Source organism: Colius striatus, chromosome 2 (genome assembly GCF_028858725.1).
Source record: "Colius striatus isolate bColStr4 chromosome 2, bColStr4.1.hap1, whole genome shotgun sequence".
NCBI lineage: Eukaryota > Metazoa > Chordata > Aves > Coliiformes > Coliidae > Colius > Colius striatus.
This window is the reverse complement of record NC_084760.1, coordinates 77,437,284-77,461,502: the sequence shown is the minus strand read 5'-3', so window position 1 is coordinate 77,461,502 and position 24,219 is coordinate 77,437,284. Positions and strand designations below refer to the sequence as shown.

The window sequence follows — 24,219 nt, the reverse complement described above, 5'->3', positions numbered from 1 at the left end:
TCATGCTCAACTGGTTTTGTACTTGTTGCTTTATTCTTCATTAAAAAGTTCCAAAACCACTCACAATCCTGGAAATAAGACTTTGTGATTTCATCTTTTTCTGTTTTGTAAAAGTTTGGCTTTTTAGTTCCAATGGAGACTGGAACTTTGTACGACATCGTATGTGCTAGTAACCCTTCCCTGGGAACTGTGCTTTATTAACTGTCAGAGATCCAGACAGAGGGGCTCATTGCTTCTGATATATCACCTAAAATGAGATGTCACTGCTTTTGTAAGTTGTGTTCCTCTTCAGTTCTGCCTTTTTTAATTTTGGAGAGTTTGATTTCACAAGGCTAATAAGTGCTCTTCTAACTTTGGTTTGGAATAAAGTGTTTGGTTTCTAAGAGCAGGCTGCATTCTTCTCTGAACGCTTTTTCTTTTTTAGCTATGCTCAACAATGAGGTGAAACACCTGCTACTACTTTTTTGTGGAGAAATTGAAGGTATTTAACTATAGCCTTCCTGAACACGGGGTGAAAAGCCAAAAGAGTCCATGAACATGCTTTGGAATTATCACCATTAGTTGAAAGCACAAAATACTGCCTTGTCCATGAGTCACTGGAGTTATTTAGATTCACCCTCTCTAGCCTCCTTGACCAGGCTTTGTGTCTTGTCAGTAAGAGAATGTTTCTTTCAATTTATGCCGTGACTACAAAATAAATATTTAGAGAGAAAAAAGCATCAAAAATATGGCAGGTTTTTTTTTTTCAGTTATCAATAATAATTAAAAGACAGTGTGCTTGATATCATGCTATATCTAAATGTAGCACTTATTCCCTTACATCTGCGTAACAGTATTCTAGCCAGTAGTGTATTTCATTTCATTAGATATTACATTACTAACCATATGGCAGGTTATATGCCGGCTCAAATAATAATGCTGTAATGCTGTGTTTCCTCTGGTAGAAGTAAGAAGAGTAAATGACAGGAGGCAGAAGTTCCCTCCACTGAGGGAAGAACATTTTCACTCTCCCTAAGTGAACTATGAGCAGAGCTGGCCGATGAAAACCAATCACATAACGATTTACGGGCCTATAATTTGGGGTAGAGAACAGCTTGCTTCCTTCTTGGATGCGAAGTCCACTAGCCATAGGTTTTAACACCCAGCCATCTTCTGCACGGTGCTTCTCCTCTGTGTGCGTCCTGATAAATTACTACCATGTAGATTAAATTACTACCATGTAGATTTTTCCCTTTCTGAATGTTTTCCACAGGGCTTCTGATCTTGAAGAGCTCTTTCATCAATAAGGATGGCTGGTCTTTAGCCAGTTAGGAGAATTACCGTTTTCTGTCAGCATCACTGACTACACAAAGCCACGTATCTCCCAGGTACTACTGACCACAAGCCTCTTATTTAAACTCAGTGCAGGAGAGCAGCAGCACCAAGCAGCAAGTGTGTCTGTTACGTTAGCAATGGGATATATTCTCATGGTATACCCAAATAAAAAACCTAGTTACATCAAAATCCCAGGCTCCTGATTGATGTTTCTCACCAGCCTTATTACTAGAGCAGCTTTTACAACCTCATATGAAAAATACCTGTACGAACATACCTACATATCTTTACAAAGAGTAATATGTCTTTGGCACTCCAAAATGCCTAGGGTTCTATCATAGACAGCATTTTACTGCAGCTTCTCACTGGAGTTACATGTGTTGTATGGATGCTACACCGACACCTTTTTAAAAACCCCAAAAAGTCTCACCGAGTGATGTTCTGTTGTCTCACAGAGAAATGGCAATACTCAAGCAGTTCAGGTTTGCTGCTAATGAAGTTTGAACTAAATAATCCTAAACATTTATGGCAGGAAGGTCTCACTCATTGAAATTTACCAGAAGTCTGAGCTCCAAACTCACTTTATATGCATTTTATGTGTATTTATTCTTTCCACCCTTGGTATAAAATAGAAGTAATTTTCTATCTGTTAATAAATTTTCATATTATTACAAATATCCACTGGTTTCATATATTTTAACATAATAATATCATTCACTCCCCCCTTTGCCATAATTAGGTTAGTATCCCTTCCTTTTCCCTAATGTAATTTACACACAAAAACCCATACCATGTTAAGATAGAAAAATTATTAGAAATCAAGTAAAACACAGCTTGTAACAATCATTAACTCCATTACGTCGCCCACTTTGTACATCTTCTGTTATACTTCTTGTCATTCAATCAGTAACATAACAACCGTGCATTTACAAAAAAAAAAGGTGGCAGACCACAGCTAATTGTGGTTTTGGGATATGGGACCTAAACTGACTACTTTTCTCACCCAGCTAATGAGAGCAAATCAATGGGGATGCATTACTGTAACTTGTCTCACCTTCACATGTTCGGCCATCTGCAGACACAGTGAAGCCCTGCTCACATATGCACTGGTAGGAACCATCTGTGTTTAGACACTCCCCGTGAGGTGAGCAGAGGTCAGATCTCTCACATTCATTGATATCTGAAAACACAGAGACATTAATAACTTTGAAAATCATCATACCCTTCGTATTAAGCCTAAGTCTTAAAAGTAGCTTTTATTTCCATCAGCTATATAAATGGGGCTCTTTTTCCAGAGTAACCAAATCTTCCGGGATCATTCTTGAACCCTATATGGGCATCAGTATGTTCTGCTGCATCATACTCTCACTACGTCACTCTCTGTGGTGAGGAAGGACAGATGAGAATGATTTGTGAGATACCAGTATAAGCTCCATACTAGCCAACATTTCTTTTGCATTAGGGAGATGAAATTCTCAGGTGGCTCCATCTCACTGCTTTTTGATTGCTGCATGCTGGTCAACTTGTCCATCTGGCTCCATGTGTTACCAGCAGGTCTGGGCTTGCATCTTTCCCAGTAGGCTGATTTTCTGTAATTTAAAGCCAAATGCTCTTTTTTGCTGATGGGGAATGGGAATGGTCCCAAAAGGTTACTATATAGGAGTCTGTCATCATTCCCTTTTCTTTTGTTTAAAAAAAAAACCCCAAACCAAATAGCATTTTTCAAACACTGGCGTTCAAACTTGTGAATCTGAAACCAAACATTTCTTTCTGACTTGATGGCTCAACAACAATACCTGCCATCAGAACTTAAAGACTGTGTTCATTCATTCATTCAGGAGGTACCACTTTCACATGAATTGTCATTCACATTGTAATCACACTTTAGTATTTCACTTTACAAAAACCTATGGAAAAAGTTTTCGGTACCACGTTGAGATCAAACACAAACTTACAAACAAAACTTACACATGTGACTTGCTCACCTATCATCACAGATACTAGAATTTCTTATTCTTAAGTGTGTCTTTTGTTGCTTAGATTCTGGCTGTTGTTACAGTCACACAAAGTGCATCAAAGTCATTTTGATAGACTAGAGAAATTATGATTCCAATGCCATCATTTCAAGATCCACAACATTCAATGTAGAATTTTCTTTAGGTACATACAGACTGATTCTGTCCTGTGTGCAAACCACCTAAGGCCAGTGTCCTGAATTCATGGCACTTATGTGGAAAGAACAGAGGCAGCTCAGGGAAAGGTATTATCATAGAATGCTAGGGGTTGGAAGGGACCTTTAGAGATAATCTAGTCCAACCCCCCTACAGAAGCAGGTCCACCTAGATCAGGTCACATAGGAACATGTCCAGGCAGGTCTTGAAGACCTCCAAGGAAGAAGACTCCTTATCTATATGAGGTGCACAGGGAAAAGTCAGTTTACTGCATATAGCTAAATGTATACATTTTTCTCTGAATTCACAGTAAGTGCAGACCAATGACACACTTTGTGAAGCTCTCTCATAGCTGTGTAAGGTGGGAGATCAGCAGTGAGAATCAGTACTGTCTCAGGACACTCACTGTTCTCAAGACTAAGCCGTCAGTTTCTTGAAACTGCCAGAAAAAAACTGGAAACCAAACTGGCTGATTACACAAGGTAGAATGATGTATTAAAAGACAGGAACACAAGATTAACAATGTTAGGGGAATAGAGTATAATTTGTCTGAAAGAGCAAAATGCACACTTTCTAATGTTTTGGACTCTTACCAAACGCATGGTCCTAATTTCTAGTCTAGTCTAGACTCAACTTGCAGACACTGCATTCTGTGACAAATTTGCCAGTTTCAGTTAAATAGCTCTCTACTTTCAATTATGGCTTCCTTTGAACATAATAAAGCTATGATCAAGTAATCTCTTTTTTTCTTTCCTTCAACAAAATAAACAGGTTAAAAGCATTCAATCCTTTCTTCCTCCAGGCCATCAGCTATTCTGGGTTCATCTCTGAGTCTCCTCAGTTGATCAGCATCAATTTTGAATTGTAGCCAGCAGAATGTCAGTGTACAACCATGTGCCAAGAGCAGCTGTATCATTGCAAAATAGAGGTAATCAAATCTTGCTTACTCCTGATGGATAGTCTGAGCTTTCAAACTTCTGGGAGTGCACTAGTCCTACTGGCCACAAGGTTGCACTAAAATCCTTATCAGGGACTCAAGATGAAGTCCACTATCCTACAGGCATGACTGAGATACCTTCATCAATATAGAATTGGAAACATTGAAATGTATACTGTTTGCTCATACCCAGTATAACATGCCATCAAGATCACTCTGCACTAGTGGTCTATTATGTGTATCTTTTAACCGTGCCTCTATTCTCTCCAGGTAGTCAACACAGTAAAAAAAGTTTAGCTATGCTTAATTTCACTAGCCAAAGATCTCCCTTTGTTTACTTTCCCTGTCCCCAGTTCTTCACTATTCTAACTTGTTAGCATTCACTGTATTAACTCTCTTTCTTCCACCTGTTTTGATACTGATCTGGCTATTTCTCAAGCGGTTTCATAGAATCATACAATGGTAGGGGTTGGGAGGTATCTTTAGAGAATATCTAGTCCAACTCTCCTGCCAAAGTAGATTCAAAGAGGTTCACTCCCCTCTACAGTAAGTTATTTTTCAGTACTGGTGATGTTTCTCAAGCGTACTGCTCTTAAGTGACTTCCAATTTTCATTCCCATTTTTCTGTTAAAAATATATTGTCTGTCCTTTAGTTGGCTCCTAAGTGCTTTCAGTTTTGTTGTATTTATCCATTTAAAACATGGACACAATGACTCTTGTCTCAAAAATGGATGACAAAAGGGAGTCATGAGGCATTCCTGACTATTGTGCCAACATAGAGTTGGGATTGTTCAAAACTAAAAGCTGGGAAGTATTTTCCTGGGTTTGGCAATGCTGACTCAGCCTCAGAAAACACATCCTCTTCCTCCTCACTCATCCTCCACAGAGCATTGCAAGTGTTTCAGAAGTGAGAAAGGTCTGTCTAATGTGACTTTGTGCTAACTGTACTTCAGCTTCTGTTATATCACTGATTCACAAATGTAGAAGGTTCTTTCAAAATAAACATTTCCAAGACTTGGAAAAGTACAGCACTGTATTGCTGTTAGTTCTAATATAGAATGTATTTCAAGTTATGAAGGCTAAGATTTCAGCCTCTTGAAATAATTTTTCAGCTTGTGTTTACAGACAGCAATAAACAGAACAATAAGAAGAGTGAGAAAGTACTACAAATGATAAATGACTTTTTCTTTACATGATCTGAGACTATTGCAAATTATGCTCACAGACTTGTACATTTACAATTATGATACGGGTGTTTTTTAATAGCTACATCATACCTTGACATCCCCTATTTGCTATCTGCTGGAAACCATCTGGACAAGTGCATTTGTAAGAGCCGTAAGTGTTCATGCAGTTTCCTCTAAGGCAAATATTACTGTCTTGAAGGCATTCATCAATATCTGAAATAGACAAGTAATTGAATTATTAGATGATGTAAAAACTGACGAAACTTTTAATAGTGATACTTTAATGCCACTGCAGCAACTTGAAGCTGCCCTTTAAAAACCGTTTGCCTGTGAGAAAAATCCAATTTAATACACATTAAGATGTCCTTTTAATTTCCCTTTCATCATATCATCACACTTCTGGTATATCTAGAGAGCTTTAAAACTTGAGTTTGCGTGCCATCTATTCCCAGTAAATATGTTTAACACGTGCCATCTGCATCTCTCACCAAAGCTACTGTAACAGGTCTTTACACCTCTTTCTACCCTACTGAAACAGTGACTGGTGTTATAGTAAGGCAATTCATAAGAAATCCAAGTAGTTGTACAATTAGAAGACAGACACACATACACAAAAAAGCCTACTAATGCAGATTTGTAGTTTGCAATATGCATCTTTGGACATGTCTAGACCACTCCACTGCAATCCCTGAGCCAGAAGCGACCCGACCTGAATGACCCCAGAGTACAGGCAAGCCTGAGCACAGCTGGTGGGTCACTGCAGACACGGTTCAGGTGATGCAATACAGCCATTTCACTGGCTTAGCAGCTTGGTCATGAAATTTGATAGCTGCTTTTGCCCAGTGTGGCACCCAAGCCATGACTCCAGCTCCAGAGGCAGGGCAGGCAGCTCCTGGCTGCCTGTTCATCACATTTGCAGCATCAAGCTTCAGGCCTGTAGAGTCTGCCCTTGTGTCTTGACATCCATGGGATAAACATGCTGAGTGACACATAGCAGGACAAGTTTCAGGATACAAAGTAGATACAAAGAAATAAAATATTTCAAGAACAAGCCACTGGCACAAGCCACCTAAAGTCTTTTCCTCCTGTTGTCTTTGAAAGGGCTTGAAGGCAGCCCACGGCAGGAAACAAGAGCACAGCTACTGTGGATACAGGATTAACCTGGCAAGTGCCTACATTCCAGTGATATTACACAATTTAGTTTCACTACAGCTAAAGATCATAAGGTATTTAATGACCATGCCTCTAAGTTTTAAAAGCAAACAGAAAATGAGTCAATAAAAGAAGCATAGGAAAATCTCCCCTGCCTCCACAGTACCCTATCATATAATTCACTCAGTCTATTGCTCTGATAATGCAGATAGTTTCCTTTGAAAAACAGTTATCAAAGACTTTTTTCCACTGACTTTGATTATTATGATTTCTTAAACATAGATTTTAGCAGATTAGAATTGTTGCTTTTTCCTGTGTTGCAAGAATTTATAACAATTGTAATTAAGAAAGAGGACATGACCTCAACTCTACACTTATCTCTGGAAAGCCCCAAGTATATCAGAGTGCAACTACCCTTGGGATTTATTTGATAAAAATAAGAAATAGGGATAGCTTTCTTACATAAATGAATGTTATTGCAGATAAAACTGCATGTAATATGGACAAAATTGTGATCTTTTGATAACCACACAGTTTATAAGCATTTTCAACTGAGAAATAAATTGTGGTTTATTAAAAATGGCAATTAATTTTGACTAGGAGCATGAGAACAAAAAATTAATGACTCCCTTGCGGTGAGTTAATGCCAAGTCTCACAATGAGAAGGCGTCTTCTGCCAAATTCAGTCAAAATGCATTATTTTCCATATAGGATGCAAAGCTCCTTTTCTCCAAGACAAGTCTTCACTGGTTGCTGCACAAGAATCTCCAGAAAAATTATAGAAAATTACTCATGTTTAAGATGCTCACTGCTTTTTATCACCCTTCACACATGCATTTCTTGGCCATTGGTCGACCTGCTTCTGCAGGGGGGTTGGACTCGATGCTCTCTAAAGGTCCCTTCCAACCCTAACATTCTATGATTCTATGATTTTGGCTAGCAAAATCTCTGAAGGCTCCTAGGAGAACACTAGAGCCTCCTATGCTTCAGAGAGTAATCCAAGTTCTTTGAGATGTACAGTCTACATGTCAGTCCAGCTGGTACATATTCATACTTCCTGTCCATTGAGTCAAGGTCACAGGTGTGCTCACACTTCAGAGCTTACATTTGTACTCAGAGAAACACAGACCAGAATGTCTTAATGTCATTTCATCTCAAGAACAAGATGCTGAATGAGGGAGTAAGGCAGACAGAAAACAAATATGCATGTGGTCATTCATCTTGAAGACTTCTCACTGCTAGTAAATAACTGCCTTTTCTATCTACAGATGGAATGTTGTGTGCAGTCCATCTGTGTATGGTCTTGTACTGCCAGGCTACTAATCTCCAAGCAGGTAATAGTAAGTCTCTGTGGGTACTGCAGAAAGGAAAAGTTCTTCAGACTTGGATATCAGGAAATACAGATATTTACAGTAGGAACAGACACACGGATTATTGCTTTCATAGAACAGAAGGTGTGAAGGCCTCAGTCTTTTAATTTTCTGAAGAGTTTAGTGCAAGGATGCATACAGAGCATGCATACAGTACATTTACACCAATGCATAAAAGAATTACTTGCAAATGACATTAATTACTTAAACAAGTGAAATACTGTGCAAAGGCTTCCAGATAAAAATATCAGGCAAGAGATCTCCAAAAAGTACAGCTGAAAATGAGCACATGTTTCTGCAAAATTCTGCAAGATACCTAGAACTTTGCACAAGTGCATCATGATCAAACCAGTGAACTGCTTCTTGAGCTGCTACATTTTAAAGAAAACTTAATTCAATAAATCCTCACTAAATAAACAAATTTCTTTCAAGTGATTTTCCAATCACATCGGCTTCACAGTCCCATATATTTTTGAGTATCCTCTGCTGTGACAAATGTCCAGACCTGAGTCTGAAAACTGGAGAGAACTTGAACCACTCTGTTCTTTTCACACAACTGTGCTGTGCTATACCCAGTTTTTGTCATTTCTTTCCTGCTTTCTCTGTGAAGCGTTTGAAAATACTCAGGTAAATTGGCTAATCCAAAAACCAGAAGCTATCACGTGCAGAAACATTGGATGTCTTCTTAAGGTGATTCCTCTCTTTGTGGAAGCTCTGTAGTCCATGCACATATCTGGCTGAACTAACAGTCAGGAGCATGAAGATGGGAACATGGCTGTGAGGCTGAGGGCTTCTGCTGATGATATGAAAAGAATGTGAGATTTAAAAACTGTAGTCAACTGAGCTCCCTAAACGTGCATTGAATACCTCAAGGAACTTCCAAAGATAATTACATCACAAGGTGAGGAAGAACAAGATGAAAGTATAGCAGGTAAAGCAGCTACACAAAGCATTCTTACTGACAGCAGAACAAGTATAGTCTGTTCAAACTGAGCTTCCAAGGTGCAAAAAGCAGCCCGGAATATCCTGTACTTCAGAAGACATTGAAGTACTATAATGAAAGCAGATGAATTTCTTCTTCTTCAAGAGATGAATAGATTTTGTGCAGGACTTGTAGTATTTATGAAAATCTTTAGTGAAAAAACTGTCTCTACAGAAATTAACCACTCTGTCACTAGGTGGAGAAGCTGTAGATTTGGTTACACACTGTTACAAATGAGACAAAGGAGTGAAGGAACAATTCTACCCTTTTCTTTCTATGATCCAATTCATCTTCTTTTGCCTTAAGAGCATATAAAGTTATTTTTTCTTGAAAGTTGCCCTTGACCAGGATCAAGGAAGAGATGAAGGTAAAGCACGGACCTGTCCCGACAGGCCATTGTATAGTGATGGAAAGCGCCAACGGTTACCATGACTTCTTGAGCTGTGTGAAAAGCACCAAAGCAGTTTGTAGAGAAATTCATTTGGTCCTCATCTACAATGGACTGAAATTAATTTCTGTATTCCATTTGCTTTTCTTCACTACAAGATGGTTTAACTCAGCATTTCATACACTTACACATGACAACAGCTTTTACTGGTTCAAAATCCCTCTCTACAGGCTTGATGGTTTGTAAGGAATAAACCATCTTGCTGAAGAAACAAAAAACCTTGAAATGCATCCTACTCTCTCATCATCTTCCTCTCTGCTAGGCAGAGACAAGAACAAACCTTTTCTTGTTTAAGGTGGACAAGGTAAGAAGTTATAAATTAAACTGCAACAATGGAAGATTACCATCATACATTTGGGAGAAAAAAAAAAAAGAGTTTAACACAAGGACAGCAAAGCACTGGCACAGACTGCTTGGAGAGACATTTGTAATCTCATTTTACAAAGTCTTCTCAGAGCAAGTTAGATGAGTATCTGCCAGGAATGACACTATATGGTCTGTTCTGCCTTTGTGAGGCAGGATGTACCAGTAATTCCTTCCACCACCTTTTTCTTTGATTCTTGACGCAGTGTTTCTGCATCTGTTGTGATCTATGGCTGTGGTGGAGAAGGTGGGAACTGCCTCCTAGGGTGCTGTGTGGAAGATAATCCTGCAGCACACCACTATTGGGTAGAACAGCAGTATGAAGCTGTGTTTTCCATGCTATCAGCAGCTCCAGGAAGCACACCAGAGAGTTGAAAGCTTCCATGTGTTAATACCACATGGTGAGACCTTAACTGAGAAGTTTTTTCCCCCCTCTAGGGTGAGATAAGGAAGCAATTGAGGTACAATCTTTTTCTAGAGCTTGCTAGTAAGTAATCTCACATGCTCAAGGTGACCGTGGGCAATGCAGCAGATGTACCATATCAGGCAGTATAGCTAATGATGGACAAGAGGGAACAGCTTCAAATAATTCTTTATTTTAAAAAACTGTTTGAAAATTAAATTGCTGTCCTTGAGAGAAAATAAAATGTTTCTGTTTTGTATAAGAAAGCATTTTTCCTTACATTCACTCTACATCTTGCACCTCTTATTTTTGTTTGTCCAAGCTCAGAATGTAGACTGCCTTCTGAGAGAGTGGAAGCTGTCAGCTCCAGCAGATCCTCCCAGTGCTCATCTTATACCACATATTTTTTCCTTCCAGTGCATGTGTAATGGCTGGCTGCAGGTTCCCAAAACCAGCTGGAGAAGTTTTAACTTAGCAGACTCCCATGTGAATAGAGTATGCTGACAGACACTTTTGTTACACAGAACCTCTGTGTCAGAATTTGAGCAAGGAGGTTTGAAAAGGATTAATTGCCTTTGGTAATAATGTCTTTGGTAATAATGTCAATGCTCTTCCAATCTTACTGTTGGAAGCACATGTGCTGATTTCTTGTATGTGGAAAGACAATGGCGACTATTTCTAAGAATTCATTAAACGTGTGGCTGTGTAGGTGAGGACTGTTGAATGGCTGACAGTACAGAGAAAAGAAAGAGAAGATAACAAATCTTTCTGCCACATTCTGAAAAGACTTTGTGCCTTTAGCTGAAACACTCAAGATCTTATAGAAAAAAAATGACTTAGTAGCTTAAGTCCACAAGCATACCTTCACACTGATCTCTAGTTGATGATAACGTGTAGCCTTGGTTACAAATACATCTGAAAGATCCTTCTGTGTTCCTGCAGCGTCCATTTGTACAGAGTGTTCGGTGCTGGCACTCGTCTATATCTGTAGCCCGAGAGACAGTGAAAACAGAACACATCTGGAAATGCCAACTACCAATCAAATGGTGCAATAACCAGCTCTGAACAAGCCAGCAAAGCAGACTGTCAGTATTCAATACTGCTTCTCTTGGTCTTACGTATTAACAAATACAGACAGATAATATAGTGCATAAAAATACATGAAATTCCAGATTGGATGTTTTCCTTGAGGTGCCTGCATTCAGCACTCTCTCCTGTAGTGCTGACATATCCCTCAATGCACAAAGGGGTACACACAGACACACAAATACACCCACATGCTGCTTGAGAGCTGCTTTTGTTTCTTTTACATCTGGTAAAGGTAACAAGCCAGTCACTCCAGTGAGTCAGCAAAAGCCACAAAATACTTTCCAGCAGGATCACCACCTTTGAACAGGGTGTGGTTTTCAGATGCACACTGACAGGCTGTTCCCCTATTAAACTGTACCTTAAGGCTCCTTTAAATATTTGCGTTGTAACAGTATTAATCCTCTAAGTATGGGGAAATGTCTCTTTGCTTCCACAACCACTGCTAATCCCTCAACGCTTCAATTCTCATAAACTGGGGTCAGTCTGGGTTAACAGATGGACTTGAACATAAAACTTCAATTTTCCTGTGAAAAACTAAAAATACTGGAGGGGATTGGTGCTTGGAATTCAGAACATAGCACAAGTATTGTTTGAGCTAGGAAGCCTGTTTTCTCTCCCTTATTTATTAAGTAGTCATTAAGGAACAGTAATTAAATTGATATGGTAGGTTCTTAGTCACTTCTAGGATTTAGGCAAAGCTGAATGTCTTTCTGAAAACTACTCCATTCAAACAGGGGAAAGTTACTCAGTGAGGTTTTCCAGGTCTGTGTTATGGCTGTGGAGTCTGATCTCCTGAGTAATGTCCCCTTGGACCACAGAGGTTTTGAATTTAAGGATCATCAAAAACAGTGGGGCTGCATGAAGCATCTGGGGATATGTATACAGGTTATTACTTTAGAAAGGTGCACTTTAAGAAGAACAGTCTGCTCATGCCAACTCAGCTTGGCAAGGGCCCTTTTCCATGAAAGGCTCAGAGGAAGCAGTCAAACGTTGTCTACATACTTTCCCCAAGACCAGTCTGCTATGTGTCCTGGACAGCACATTTAACTCAGTCAAGACACTTAACTTACACTGATGTTTTGTTTCAAACTTCCTGACACATTCAAATGAACAACCATTTAGTTTTACTGTATTATTTTTAGCACTCAGATGTCCAAATGTGTTTGATGTTATACTCAGATGCTAAGAGAAGAGAGGGGAGAAGGGAAAAGAAGAAAAAACAACATCTGACAAGAAATGTCCAGGTTTCTGTGTGCTTCCACAGTTTAGAGATCTTCTGCCTGGACATGTTCCTATGTGACCTGATCTAGGTGAATCTGCTTCTGCAGGGGGGTTGGACTAGATGATCTCTAAAGTTCCCTTCCAATCCTACCATTCTATGATTCTCCCAGATTTTCAGCTTAGGGCAGAGGTTTCAAGACGAATCCCTCCCTAAGGAGAGGGATTTTCATACCTCCTGTACACACTAGATTTCCTCTCAGACTACTCTGCTTTAATTTCAGACCTAATTTTCCTCCCACTGCAGCCATCCTGATGGGAATTTCAGATGTGGAGAAATGTAGACCTTGACATTCTGGAGGTAGAGGTACTGTTCCTAGAAACAATCCAAACTCTTGCTCCTTTAGATCTTGAAATGCAGTGACACCAATGCAGGTATCAGCTCAGTGTTAGCTGACACTGCTGTGTTTCAGAAGACTACAGCCTGGGCTTTCTGATTCCACTCACCCACATGAAAGGAAAGAAAAAAAATAGCAAGAAAAGCAATCAAGGCATTAAGAGTCACCGTCCCTAAACCTCCAAAATGACAGAAATTACAAGTATTTTGCAGAGATTTCCAATTTGTTAATATAAACATTATTGTGTGCTCTTGTTTGGCTTTATAACAAATGTCAAACTTCCATTTTTTTTTGTTATTTATCTTCAGTGTTGTACATTTGATGTTTCTCATTAAGAGGAATATTGTTAGATGAGAAATACTATGTAGAAGGTTAAGTGCAACCTTGTAAATTCTAACCATATTCTTTCCTACCTTGACACTGATCCTCTGATGCAGAGAGTTTGAAACCTTGGCCACAAATACATCTGAAAGATCCCTCCGTATTTTCACAACGTCCATTTGTACAGAGATTACCATATTGACATTCATCTATATCTGTGGATACAAAGAAAGCATAGGTGTATGATTAGATTAGGTACAACCATCTCTCAGTTGAGCTTGGGAATTTATTCAAATTTTTCCATAAGCATAGCTATAATCAGTTTCCCGTATATCTGACCTTGACAATTCTGCAGTAATTCTGATTTTAAAAAAAGAATTTGAACTTAAGCTGCTCTTCACTCAAACATTCAAATATACTTCAGGCTCACAAACCTTTCTCTTCCTTTGTTTTTAAATAGGGGTCATGCTATGAACTGTGTCCACATCATCCTTATCCGAAAAAGATTATTTTGCCCGTAATTTCCCCACAGTTGCTAAAATCAGAGCAGCTTCAGTATATAGAAGAGGTTAGCAAGTGCTGGCACATTCATTCTTGGGTTACACAGATTTACTCTTATGATATGTACCTTTGACAAAGGCACTAGCAGCTGCCAAGACCTTGTAACCATTCTCACTATTCTTTCTGTTGCTATCACAAGGAACAGTGCAGAAAAGCAGACACAGCTCACGCTGGCAAAGCTGTGCGAGAACCTGTTCTCTCTGAAGCTGTTTTTAAAACGTGTTCTGGTCAGAATCTGCTGCCTCTGCTTGTTCACCTGGGGCTTACCTATGGGTGCAAGGGAACAAGCCTGTCCTCTTGAAAGCTTGAACAGACCTCAACCACATATTCTGCTGTTGAGTTCTTCCTGGTTTCTAAAGTCAGTTTAGAGGAGCTCTCCAGTCCATAACTACAGACTATATTAAACATATGTACATAGAAGACCTTTTTAGATGACATTTTTCAAATGGACTTAAACGAGGTAGGTTCTGACAGACTTGGTTGACACTTGAGGATTTTCAAGAGGATTTCTGCACTTTACACAGGAAACTTTTTCTATGAGGTATCTCCCAGACATCTACTTTAATCATTCTCTGACAGAATGGTGTTGACTAGATGGGCCACTTTCTTTAGCCAACACGAAAATTGCTATGTTACTATTTAATTTTCAAGAATTCTTCCGAATACGATTTCTATAAATTCACAAAACAAATATTTAAATAAACAACATATTTTCTTATAAACCTGGATAAAATTAATATAGTATTCTAAAATTACCAATATTATCTTTTGCCTAGCAATGCTTTTCACTTATAAAAATAAAAGGTTAATTTTAAATTTTTTTGTTGTTTATTTTGAAGATGGGGTTAACAAGAAGCAGGTGTCCCCGTTTGTATGGAGAAAGCTTTATTTTTTAGCTTCACTCCTGTGGAAAAAAAGAATTACACCTTATTTGCTTTTATTAACCTATCTTTTTCCACCACAAAATACACAAAATCCATCAACATAGAAAAGTAAAACTACAGAGTATTTGAGACCCTTGAGCTATTTAGGCATCTGTTAGCATAGGGAGAACTGGAAAAAGATTAGAGGTCTTTAAATCATCATCATAGCTCTTACTGGCTACTTAGAATATCTGCAGTAACTATTTTCCTTCTATATATTTATCATTCATGGCTCTATACAAGCTCCTGTACAATCTAACTTTGACAAAGTGTATCTTTCTCCAGACACAAATGATGTCACTGTTATTGTCCATATTTCAAATGACTATAATTCTTGTTTCCTCACTTGACCCTCTAACTCTGTAAATAAATTGCCATGCTGCAGCCTGGCCAAGCACACAAAGCGGCATTCTCCCAAGACGTGATTACACAGAACCAGAGGTGCTGTCCTATGGCAATTCAATAGGCTGCACTATTTACACCCTTCTGGAAGACTAATTTCTCAGATCTCTATTGTTGCAAAATGTGTTTGCTCAATAAAACACAAACTTTGCTCTCATTGTGTATGATCAACACTTCAATTCAAGAATTTGTCAAAACACAGAGAACCTAATACAGTAGTTAGGCACACAAATTACCAACTGAATAACAAACCTGCTTCTTACAGATTCGTTTTCATCTAGTTACCTCCAAACTATTTGAAAATGAAGTCTAATGTTTTTACAGGACTCAAAGATAGGGGTTGGAAGGGACCTCTAGAGATCACCCAGTCCAACCCCCCTGCTCAAGCAGGTCCACCTGGATCAGGTAACACAGGAACATATCCAGGTGGGGTTTGAAAACCTCCACAGAAGGAGACTCCACACCCTCCCTGGGGAGTCTGTGCCAGGGCTCCCCCATCCTCACACAAAAATAGTTTTTCCTTAAGTTGAAGTGAAACTTTGTGTTCCAGTTTTTGTCCATTACCTGTAGTCTTATCACTGGACACTACAGAAAAAAAGTGTTGCCCCATCCCTTTGACATATGTCTTTCAAATGCTTCTAAGTATTAATGAGGTCCCCCCTCAGTCTCCTCCAGGCTGAACAGTCCCAGTTCCTGCAGCCTTTCCTCACAAGGAAGATGCTCCAGTCCCTTGTTCATCATTGTGGCCCTGCACTGGACTCTCTCTGGCAGTTCCCTGTCCCTCTTGAGCCTAGAACTAGCCACAGAACTCCAGATGAGGCTTCACCAGAGCAGAGTAGAGGGACAAAGAACCCCCCTTTGACCTGCTGGTCATATTCTTCTTGATGCATCCCAGGATGCCATTGGCCTTCTTGCCCACAAGGGCACATTGCTGTCTTGTGTTTAGTTTATTATCAGCCAGGACTCCCAGGTCTCTCTCTGCAGAGCTGCTCTCTAGCAGATCACCCTGCTGCTTCCTCCCCACATGCAGGACTCTGCACTTGTCCTTGTTGAACCTCACAAGGTTCTTCTTTGCCCAACTCTCATGCCAATTGAGATCTCTCTGAGATCTTTCCCATAAAGCTATCAGAAAAGCCAGGAACAGAATCAAAATGTTCTGAGATGAAGTCCAGAGCTGTAACTTGTTCTATTGAAGTTGCCTACAGTAGGGCTAGAGGTATACAGATCAGCTCTGTTGATCTCTGCATTAGTTTTTAAATCTTCTGTGAAGTCTCTAATGCTGTACAAGCTGGATGTTGTTAGTTAACCGCATATCTGTAAAATCCACCACAATGATAATCATGAGGGTGAAGTAGTCTGGAAACTTTTGTCAACCTAATTGCAATTAAACATATTCTACATAAGTTTGAAGGGAACAGACTGACTTGTATTCATTAAACAAAAGTGGCTATGTTCCTGACTTTAAATCCTGGAAGATTACAACATCAATAGCATCAAAGAACTGTAGAATTTTCACACTAGACATTCTAGAGCATAAAGTGCAGACAGAGGAATGAGGTGAGGTAAAAAACCAAATACTGAAAACAGCAGTGGGGAAAACCAGCACAGCTGTAACTGACCTAAGCTAACAGCAGAAACAAATGAATTTATGGAATAATGGACTTAAATGCTCTTCATGGATAACTTGAGAAATATTTTCCTTTCCAGTGTATTTAAATTATATCATATTGCAAAGCTACAGATTTAGAGACAAACTGTCTGCACTACGTTTTCTAAAATGTGTATGGCTCATTTCCAACATGATGTAAGTCTAGGATAAACAGAAAATGAAGACTGATCACACTACTAATGATGTGAGTGAGATGTCTAGGCTTAGAACATTTCATAAAACAAAGGGAAATTACATGTAGTTATACAAGGAAAAACGGTATCAGTAACTTGGAACGAAGAATTATCCCTCCCATGACTTCATTCTGTATGTAAATCTGAGTAGATTCTGCTCCTCATTCTGCTCCTACTAACCTGATTAGCAATAATAAAACAAGTGAAAGTTATGCCATGGCATTTTCAACCAGGCTATTCCCATATATGGGTATAAAAATCAAGTTTGATATCAGGAAAGAATGCAAAATAAAGTCAACTTAAATCTTGTTTTGGAAGATGTAAAGTAAGATGGAATCTTTCTGACAGCTCACGTGCCACATTCTCTGCAAGGGTAGCAGAAATCCAGGCAGGTGGGAAGGAGTAAAACGAAGATGAATGTAATGTGTTAAGTGAATCACACCAGTTTGTTGTAAACACTTCCTTCCTTGCTATAACTCCAGTAAAATCCAGGAAATATGAGAAATATGTTCCTCTACAATAAGTCAAATGACAAGACCAAATAACGTAGCTATGGCATGCTGATAAATTTGAACAGGTAGATACGTTCAGACAAAAATAATGTCACACTATGCCTTCTTTAGAAAACAGAGTGGTAGAAAAAGGTGTAAGTCTGTACAGTCAAACTGGTGGTGAGGCTGTGAGAGCCACACCATACATTTTCAGCCACTTCATGGCAATCTAGCTCTAGTGTTGCTCCATGGATTGGGAAGTGCAGTTGCAGCATAGTAGATGTCTGTCTTCTAGAGCTATTTGGACTAAAACAATGGTCTTAGATTGCTTCCTAAACTGAATCAAATCATATAGCAATTGGGAGCAACTAGGAAATGAGATATGGAAGTACACTGCCAATCTGACCTACAAAAAAAAATGAAAACACTCCCTACATCAGTTATTATACACCTGTTTATGTAACATGGTCACTCCAACCATCACAAATTATAGAGTGTGTGTTACACTCAGCACAGAGGGGTTCATAATAGACAATAAATCCTTCATAACTGAGGTAAAATTGAAGTTTCTGGGAAGTGTTCTGGGAATGGCACTCAACACTGCAAAAGCTTATTTCTTTTTGCACAATGGATTCATTTGCTTGTTCTTATCTCAAATAGCCAAAACTGGTATGGAAAAAAAAAGAAATTAAAAATCTAATATTTAAAACCAGAACAAAACTCTAATGTGAGAAATCTGTCCTAAAAAATTATATGAGGCAAGCTGCTTTAAGATGTATTGCCAGAAGCACAGATAACTAAGTTTTATTAATATGCTTTGTGAACAAATTCCTATATCGTATTGAAAAGCCTGCCAGTCACACTGATGTGTTAGCACTTGGTCTTTACATTTGCAAATACCTCCAAACACTGGCCTACTCTTATTTTACTGATACAACATCCCTTTCAGTTTCATGTTTTCTGTTTCCACAATTTATTCTGTAATTGTAAGTGGATTGTTTGCAGTCTAGATTCAGTTTTCATTTTTCTGCAGTAAGACAATTTACTCATATATAGTCTCTGAAAACATAAAGTCATTTTGAAAATCTCACATTTTCCATTATTATTGAACAAAATGGAGACCCAGGACACAGTGCTATCATCAGGCTGCAACACTGATAGAATAGTAAATACAGCATCTCAGGACAAGAAGTACAACTGGAGATACAAAGAGTACTGAACATACCATGGCACCGACCGTTCCAGCCTCTGAATCCCTCTCTGCAAGGAATGCACTGGTAAGAGCCAGGAGCATTAATGCACTGTGCATCTGGACAAGTAGTTGGAGTCAGGCATTCATCAATGTCTTCAGAGAGAATATAAAAAGGAAATATCAGTCAAAGCCATAACAGAACACTGAATGAATCTGTTTATTCTGACTGGGCTCATGTTACACTAATACATTTTAAGAGTTGTGCACTTTATCTGTTAGAGACCTAGTAAGGTACAAGTTCACATAGATTTGCACAAGGGAGGGGGCAGCTCTGAGGAAGCAATTAGATCATAGTACATACAATTGAATCTGGACTTTTTGTCACACTGAATCTTCAGTAGGCCCTCCTTAACACACAGCAGATCAAATTTCTGGCTTAGATAGGTAAGAATAACTTTGCTTACATTATATCTTTATCATATCACAGTATCCTGAAGTTCTTTCTACAGTAAGTCTGAAGTGACTTTGGAAATAGTTCAAGCCACCTCTAAACTCAAGCTTCCTAAACTCCTGTCCCTTCTCCGCCCCAAGCCTAGAGGTTATGTCTTCTGCAATAAAGGACTGCTACTCCAGCACAGATAGTAGGGAGGCAATTTACTCCTAACCTTGGGAACAAGCTCACAGAAGGAAAGCAGCTTCCAGCTCTTGTAATTTAACTGGACAATGCTTCAACTTTCAGAGAATTGAACATCCCAGCTCCAAACAACTCATTGAATGTGTGCAAACCACAATTTTTTTTAGAATCATGATTGTCCAGCTGAGAATACTTTCTCATAAAAACAGCTATAGGCCTCTTCAGCTGCTATGATGTAGACCTGTAAATATTTCCCAGGGAAACCGCAGTGAGATTTGAAAAATTTAATTACCAAAAAAATGTCACTTCTGCTGAAATCTGTTCTCAGAACTGCCTGGACTGTATCTGCCCTCAAAACACACCAACACAAATAATGTATTTGGTATAGAAATTTTCAGTCAAAATAAAGTCTAAATGCTGCAAAGTTTAAAGAAATCACAAGAAACTTTATAGGAATATTTAATAATATGCAACGATGTTCAGCTATGCCTGTAACACTGTTCTACACAAACAACAGACTCTACAACAAGATATATGCACTATTTATGATTCCCAGGCCAGGTCCATGACAGAACTTGAAAGCAGAAGGAAGACGGGATGAAGAAGCGTAGGTGAACTTGTGTATACTGTGTGCAGCTTGAAGGATTCCTGCCTTTGCTTTTCAAGTGTGGAGGAGGTTGAAAGGAGTTATTTGTGGAATCTGGAATCTGTCAGTACGGTGACTATCATGTGTAAGTGTAATGATATGGTGAAATGACTCCCTGAATGTGTCATTTCCTTGGTTTGATGGATTTAGCGTAGGAGGGTTTTTCCCTTAAGCGACCTTAAATAACTTCCAACAGAGACTTTGGTTTCAGAAATTACATATTGTTCAGTTAAATGACAGAGGCCTACCACTACACTACTTAAAATACAAAGCTAATAAAAAAATTGATGTACTGTGATATTCAGATTTCTAGCCTATTTTAAATCACAGATTCCCTAGTGATTGAGAAGATTTGGAAAAACTAAGTGTGAAGTGTGTGAAACATTCAATTTTTTTTTTTTAAAATTGTCTGAACAGAAAGAGGAATCTTTTAGCAATGCTCAGACCAGCAAATATATCCACAGCAGCTTTAGGTTGCTTATTTGCTAGGCAACCTAACATGTTAGCAATTTTATTCTGTCTTAAGTAACTTAGACTAAAAGTATGAAGAAAACTATGTTTAAAATGAACTGGCTGCTTGTGGTTTTTAGTTCAAAATTCAAGTTGAAAAGGAAAATAAAAGAAGAACAGCAAAAAGAGGCAAAAATATCTCACTGAAAAATAATTTGAAGTTCTGAGGTTCAGATGTTGTAGGATTTCCTTCAACGTGACACACCTGCTAGATATTTATTTCCAAATTGAATAAAAAGTCAAATTATCATTTACTACCTGTTATAATATAGGAAAAAAAATAGATTTTTTTTTTCCTGGAAACTAAACCTTGGTACAGTATGCATGGGAAAGACTAACAATGAAGTTAAGAGATTCTATGGCATGGTTCTGTCCATAGTAGGAACTCCTTCTCAGCATCTGAATAACAGGAATTGAACTGTGGTTCCAGACATCAAATAACTGAAAAAATTCAAGAGAACTAAAAAAGTTTCTTGTTTGGGATTGCACTGTCTGAGAATTCTCCTTTTGCAGCTCAAGCTGTAGTGCTAAATCTCCCTTGAACAGCAGGCAATGTTCATCCTTCCAAGGAGCAGTTACATTTGGCACTGTTTTTGTGATATGAATACATGTTAACTTCACTTCATCATCCAGGACATGCGGTAAAATAAAACCAAGCAATGTCCTTTAGAACATTCTACCATTTTCAGATGGTGTACAAGGGGAAGTTAAATGATCTGATTGTAAATGAAATGAAGAAAGCAGCTGAGAAAGAAATCCAGTGGTAACATTAAGCTACAGAAATTACCCACGGAAATAAGTACAGAATGCAATGGGGAAAGACAACTCTAACCACACATATATATAAAACCACTGTGCCAAGACTTTCCATCTGAAATCAAATACCAAATGGAGATTGAAAGGAATTAAAAGAAATACAGTAGATGGGAAAAAAATAAAGTTAAACATGAAAAAAATCTGCGTTACTTCAATATTTCCTTTTAATGGGTAGATTTCTTAAAAAATAAAGAAATAGATGCAAAGTTTTCTGCTGAGATCAGAAACAACAGTCAAAGTGAACAATCCTATTGTGGTTGTTTGGCTTGGCAACTCTTACTGTATTTCTACTGATGAAGAATGCAAACGTACCTTCACATTCACCTCTCCTATTCATTTGGTATCCACTATCACAATATTCACATCTGTATGAGCCAACAGTATTTATACAAAAGCCTTCCCCACAAGTATGAGGTCTTGAACATTCATCAAAATCTGCAGATGAAAAAGAGAAGAGAAAATTTGTTTCACCATGAAATTATGAAGACTTGCATCTCTTCTAAACTCTGCTTTAATTAAACATAAGGAAGTAAGTCTGGATTTTTGAAGCTCCAAGCCACAGTTCTTACTGGGCAGTTCCATTTTTACCTCACTGCTTGTAACCACAGAGAGAATGAGAACTAGAAAAATACCAGAAGGGCCAATGAGCAACCCTGTGGTTGCAAACATAATGTGTGTCACTGCATGCATATTGTGCCCAAGGCAGCACTAGCCTAAAAGGAAGCTCACAGACAATTCAGCCTGTTTGCATTGCTCTGCAAAGACCGTAGCTGTTTGTAGCTATGTTTAAAAATACATTTTGTTACAGCTGCTAGTGATCGAAAGAGTTCTGAATACCCGTATTTTGCACTACAGAAGGTGTTTTTACTAAATGGTAATTTTCCTAAACAAGCATGATACTGAATAAATTACTGTTTTTTAACTGTCCCAGTTTCAGCTGAGATGGAGTTAATTTTCTTCCTAGAAGCTGTTACAGGGCTGTTTTGGATGTAAAACAGCATGGACAACACAGGGATATTTGAGTTATTGCCGAGCGGTGCTTGCACAGCGTCAAGGCCATTTCTGCTTCTCACTGTGCCCTGACAGTGAGTGGGCTAAGGGAATACAAGCTGTGAGAGAGTATGGCCAGGACAACTGTCCTGAGCTAGCCAAATGGCTATTCCACATCATAGGACATCATGCCCAGTACATAAACTGGGGAGAGTTGGCGGGGAGGGGCAGATCATTGCTTGGGCATCGGTCACCAAGTGGTGAGCAAATGCACTGGACATTACTTGTCTCTTCTTGGGTTTTGTTCCTCTATCTTTTTGTTACGTTTATTTTCATCAAAATCATTATTATATTAGATTTCAGTTTTTTCTTATCTCAGCCTATGAGTTCTGGTGTATTGTGGTTTTTTTCCTTTTATTTCTCTGTCCTAAGGTGGGGTGAGGGTGTGCCAGTGAGTGGTTGTATGGTGCTTAGTTGCTGTATGGGGTTAAACCACAACATCAACAAATAATCTTTTCAGCTATTCAAATATTTTCCTCACCACAATAGCTGGTGACAGACAGCTCAAAAACACTTCTGGTTGTCAGTCCAGTACCAATGACACTTAGGAAAAAGGGTGAAAAGAGAACTTCAGGGGCTTTTAGATAAGTTTCTTGATTCATTCTAACATTTTTATTTTCTACAAAGGAGACCAGTAATTACCAACACAGTCGGTTCCATCTTCACTTGCCATGAATCCTGCTTGGCAAATACATAGGAAACTTCCTTCTGTATTTTCACAGTGTCCAAGGGAACAGAGATGGGGTGCCTGGTTACACTCATTAATATCTATGAAAGAAATAAAAACATGAGTCTACAGAATAACATGTCAGTTGTGATTCTCTCTGTGTATTCTGTGCCACACTTTTGAAAAGACTGATGTTAATTATTTTAACTATTTGAAAACGTGTGTGTTTTCCACTCCCTCAGAGTTGCAAAAAAGATGCATGAAATAGTTTTGGTTGGAAAAAAATGTTCTTATTGGCTTAGACTATAAGATCATTGCATAGGCCTAAAGAATGTGAGATGATTACTATTGCATATTACTATCACTATGATTACTATTAAAATCACTACACAGTGCAAGCTGAGCACGAGCTGCAAGTGTGGAATGTTAACATAATTTGGATGAAACTGAAGAGATTTTAAGTTGCCATCTGTCTGTATATATGTGTTAAAGTATTGTTAATACCCCAGTTGCACCTGATAGCATTCATACCAGTGTGAAGTCAATGAATTTTTGGTAGCATAAGAACTCCATAGTATATAATTTGGCAACATGGTATAACAAACCGCTTCTGATCCAAGTTACAGAACCAGCACACTGAATGAAGGAAAGATACTGACACATCTGCTTCCAAATTTGAAACAGCTCACACAGGGCTAGTCTGGGCTGTGCCTCGTGTTCATCAGAGCTCTCTGTTCCAGAACTTACTAGCTTAGAAGGAGATGAAGATCTCACTTTGCAGATCTCCCAATGTGCTTATGGGATGTTTATGGCATAGTTTCTCATTTCAGCAGAAGGCTGAAAGCCTAGCAAGATGACTGGATTTAGTCCAGCTGTAGAGTTGGTGGTTGGGTAAATAATTCCAAGAAACAGGCAATAATTCAATCATTCTCTCTCCAAACAGGAGTGTATTTCCTCCTAGCAGTCTGATGATTTTAGATACTTGATAAAAAGCTGAAAAAAGACGGTCTGTCTAATCACTTTTTCTCTTATCTCACAATGGCAAAGGCTTTCATCCAATTTAATCAAAATCACGTTCAGTCCTGAGCAGCAGAAAGGCTGTATCACAGTCTAGCTGGCAAATTTTATTGAA

At 38.6% G+C, this 24,219-nt stretch overlaps 1 protein-coding gene across 7 annotated transcripts in view; it reads right to left on the bottom strand.

Moving 5' to 3' along the window:
* The window catches only part of LTBP1 (latent transforming growth factor beta binding protein 1), a 151,206-nt gene that overhangs the window by 39,450 nt on the left and 87,537 nt on the right, over nt 1-24,219 (bottom strand). For all 7 annotated transcript variants that reach the window (XM_061991178.1, XM_061991179.1, XM_061991172.1 and 4 more), the window contains 7 exons: nt 23,063-23,188; nt 21,683-21,805; nt 18,798-18,917; nt 13,446-13,568; nt 11,190-11,312; nt 5,700-5,822; nt 2,369-2,494 (listed from right to left, as the gene is read on the bottom strand). In XM_061991178.1, the coding sequence (XP_061847162.1) occupies nt 2,369-2,494; nt 5,700-5,822; nt 11,190-11,312; nt 13,446-13,568; nt 18,798-18,917; nt 21,683-21,805; nt 23,063-23,188 (864 nt within the window). The remainder of the gene's footprint in view (nt 1-2,368; nt 2,495-5,699; nt 5,823-11,189; nt 11,313-13,445; nt 13,569-18,797; nt 18,918-21,682; nt 21,806-23,062; nt 23,189-24,219) is intronic.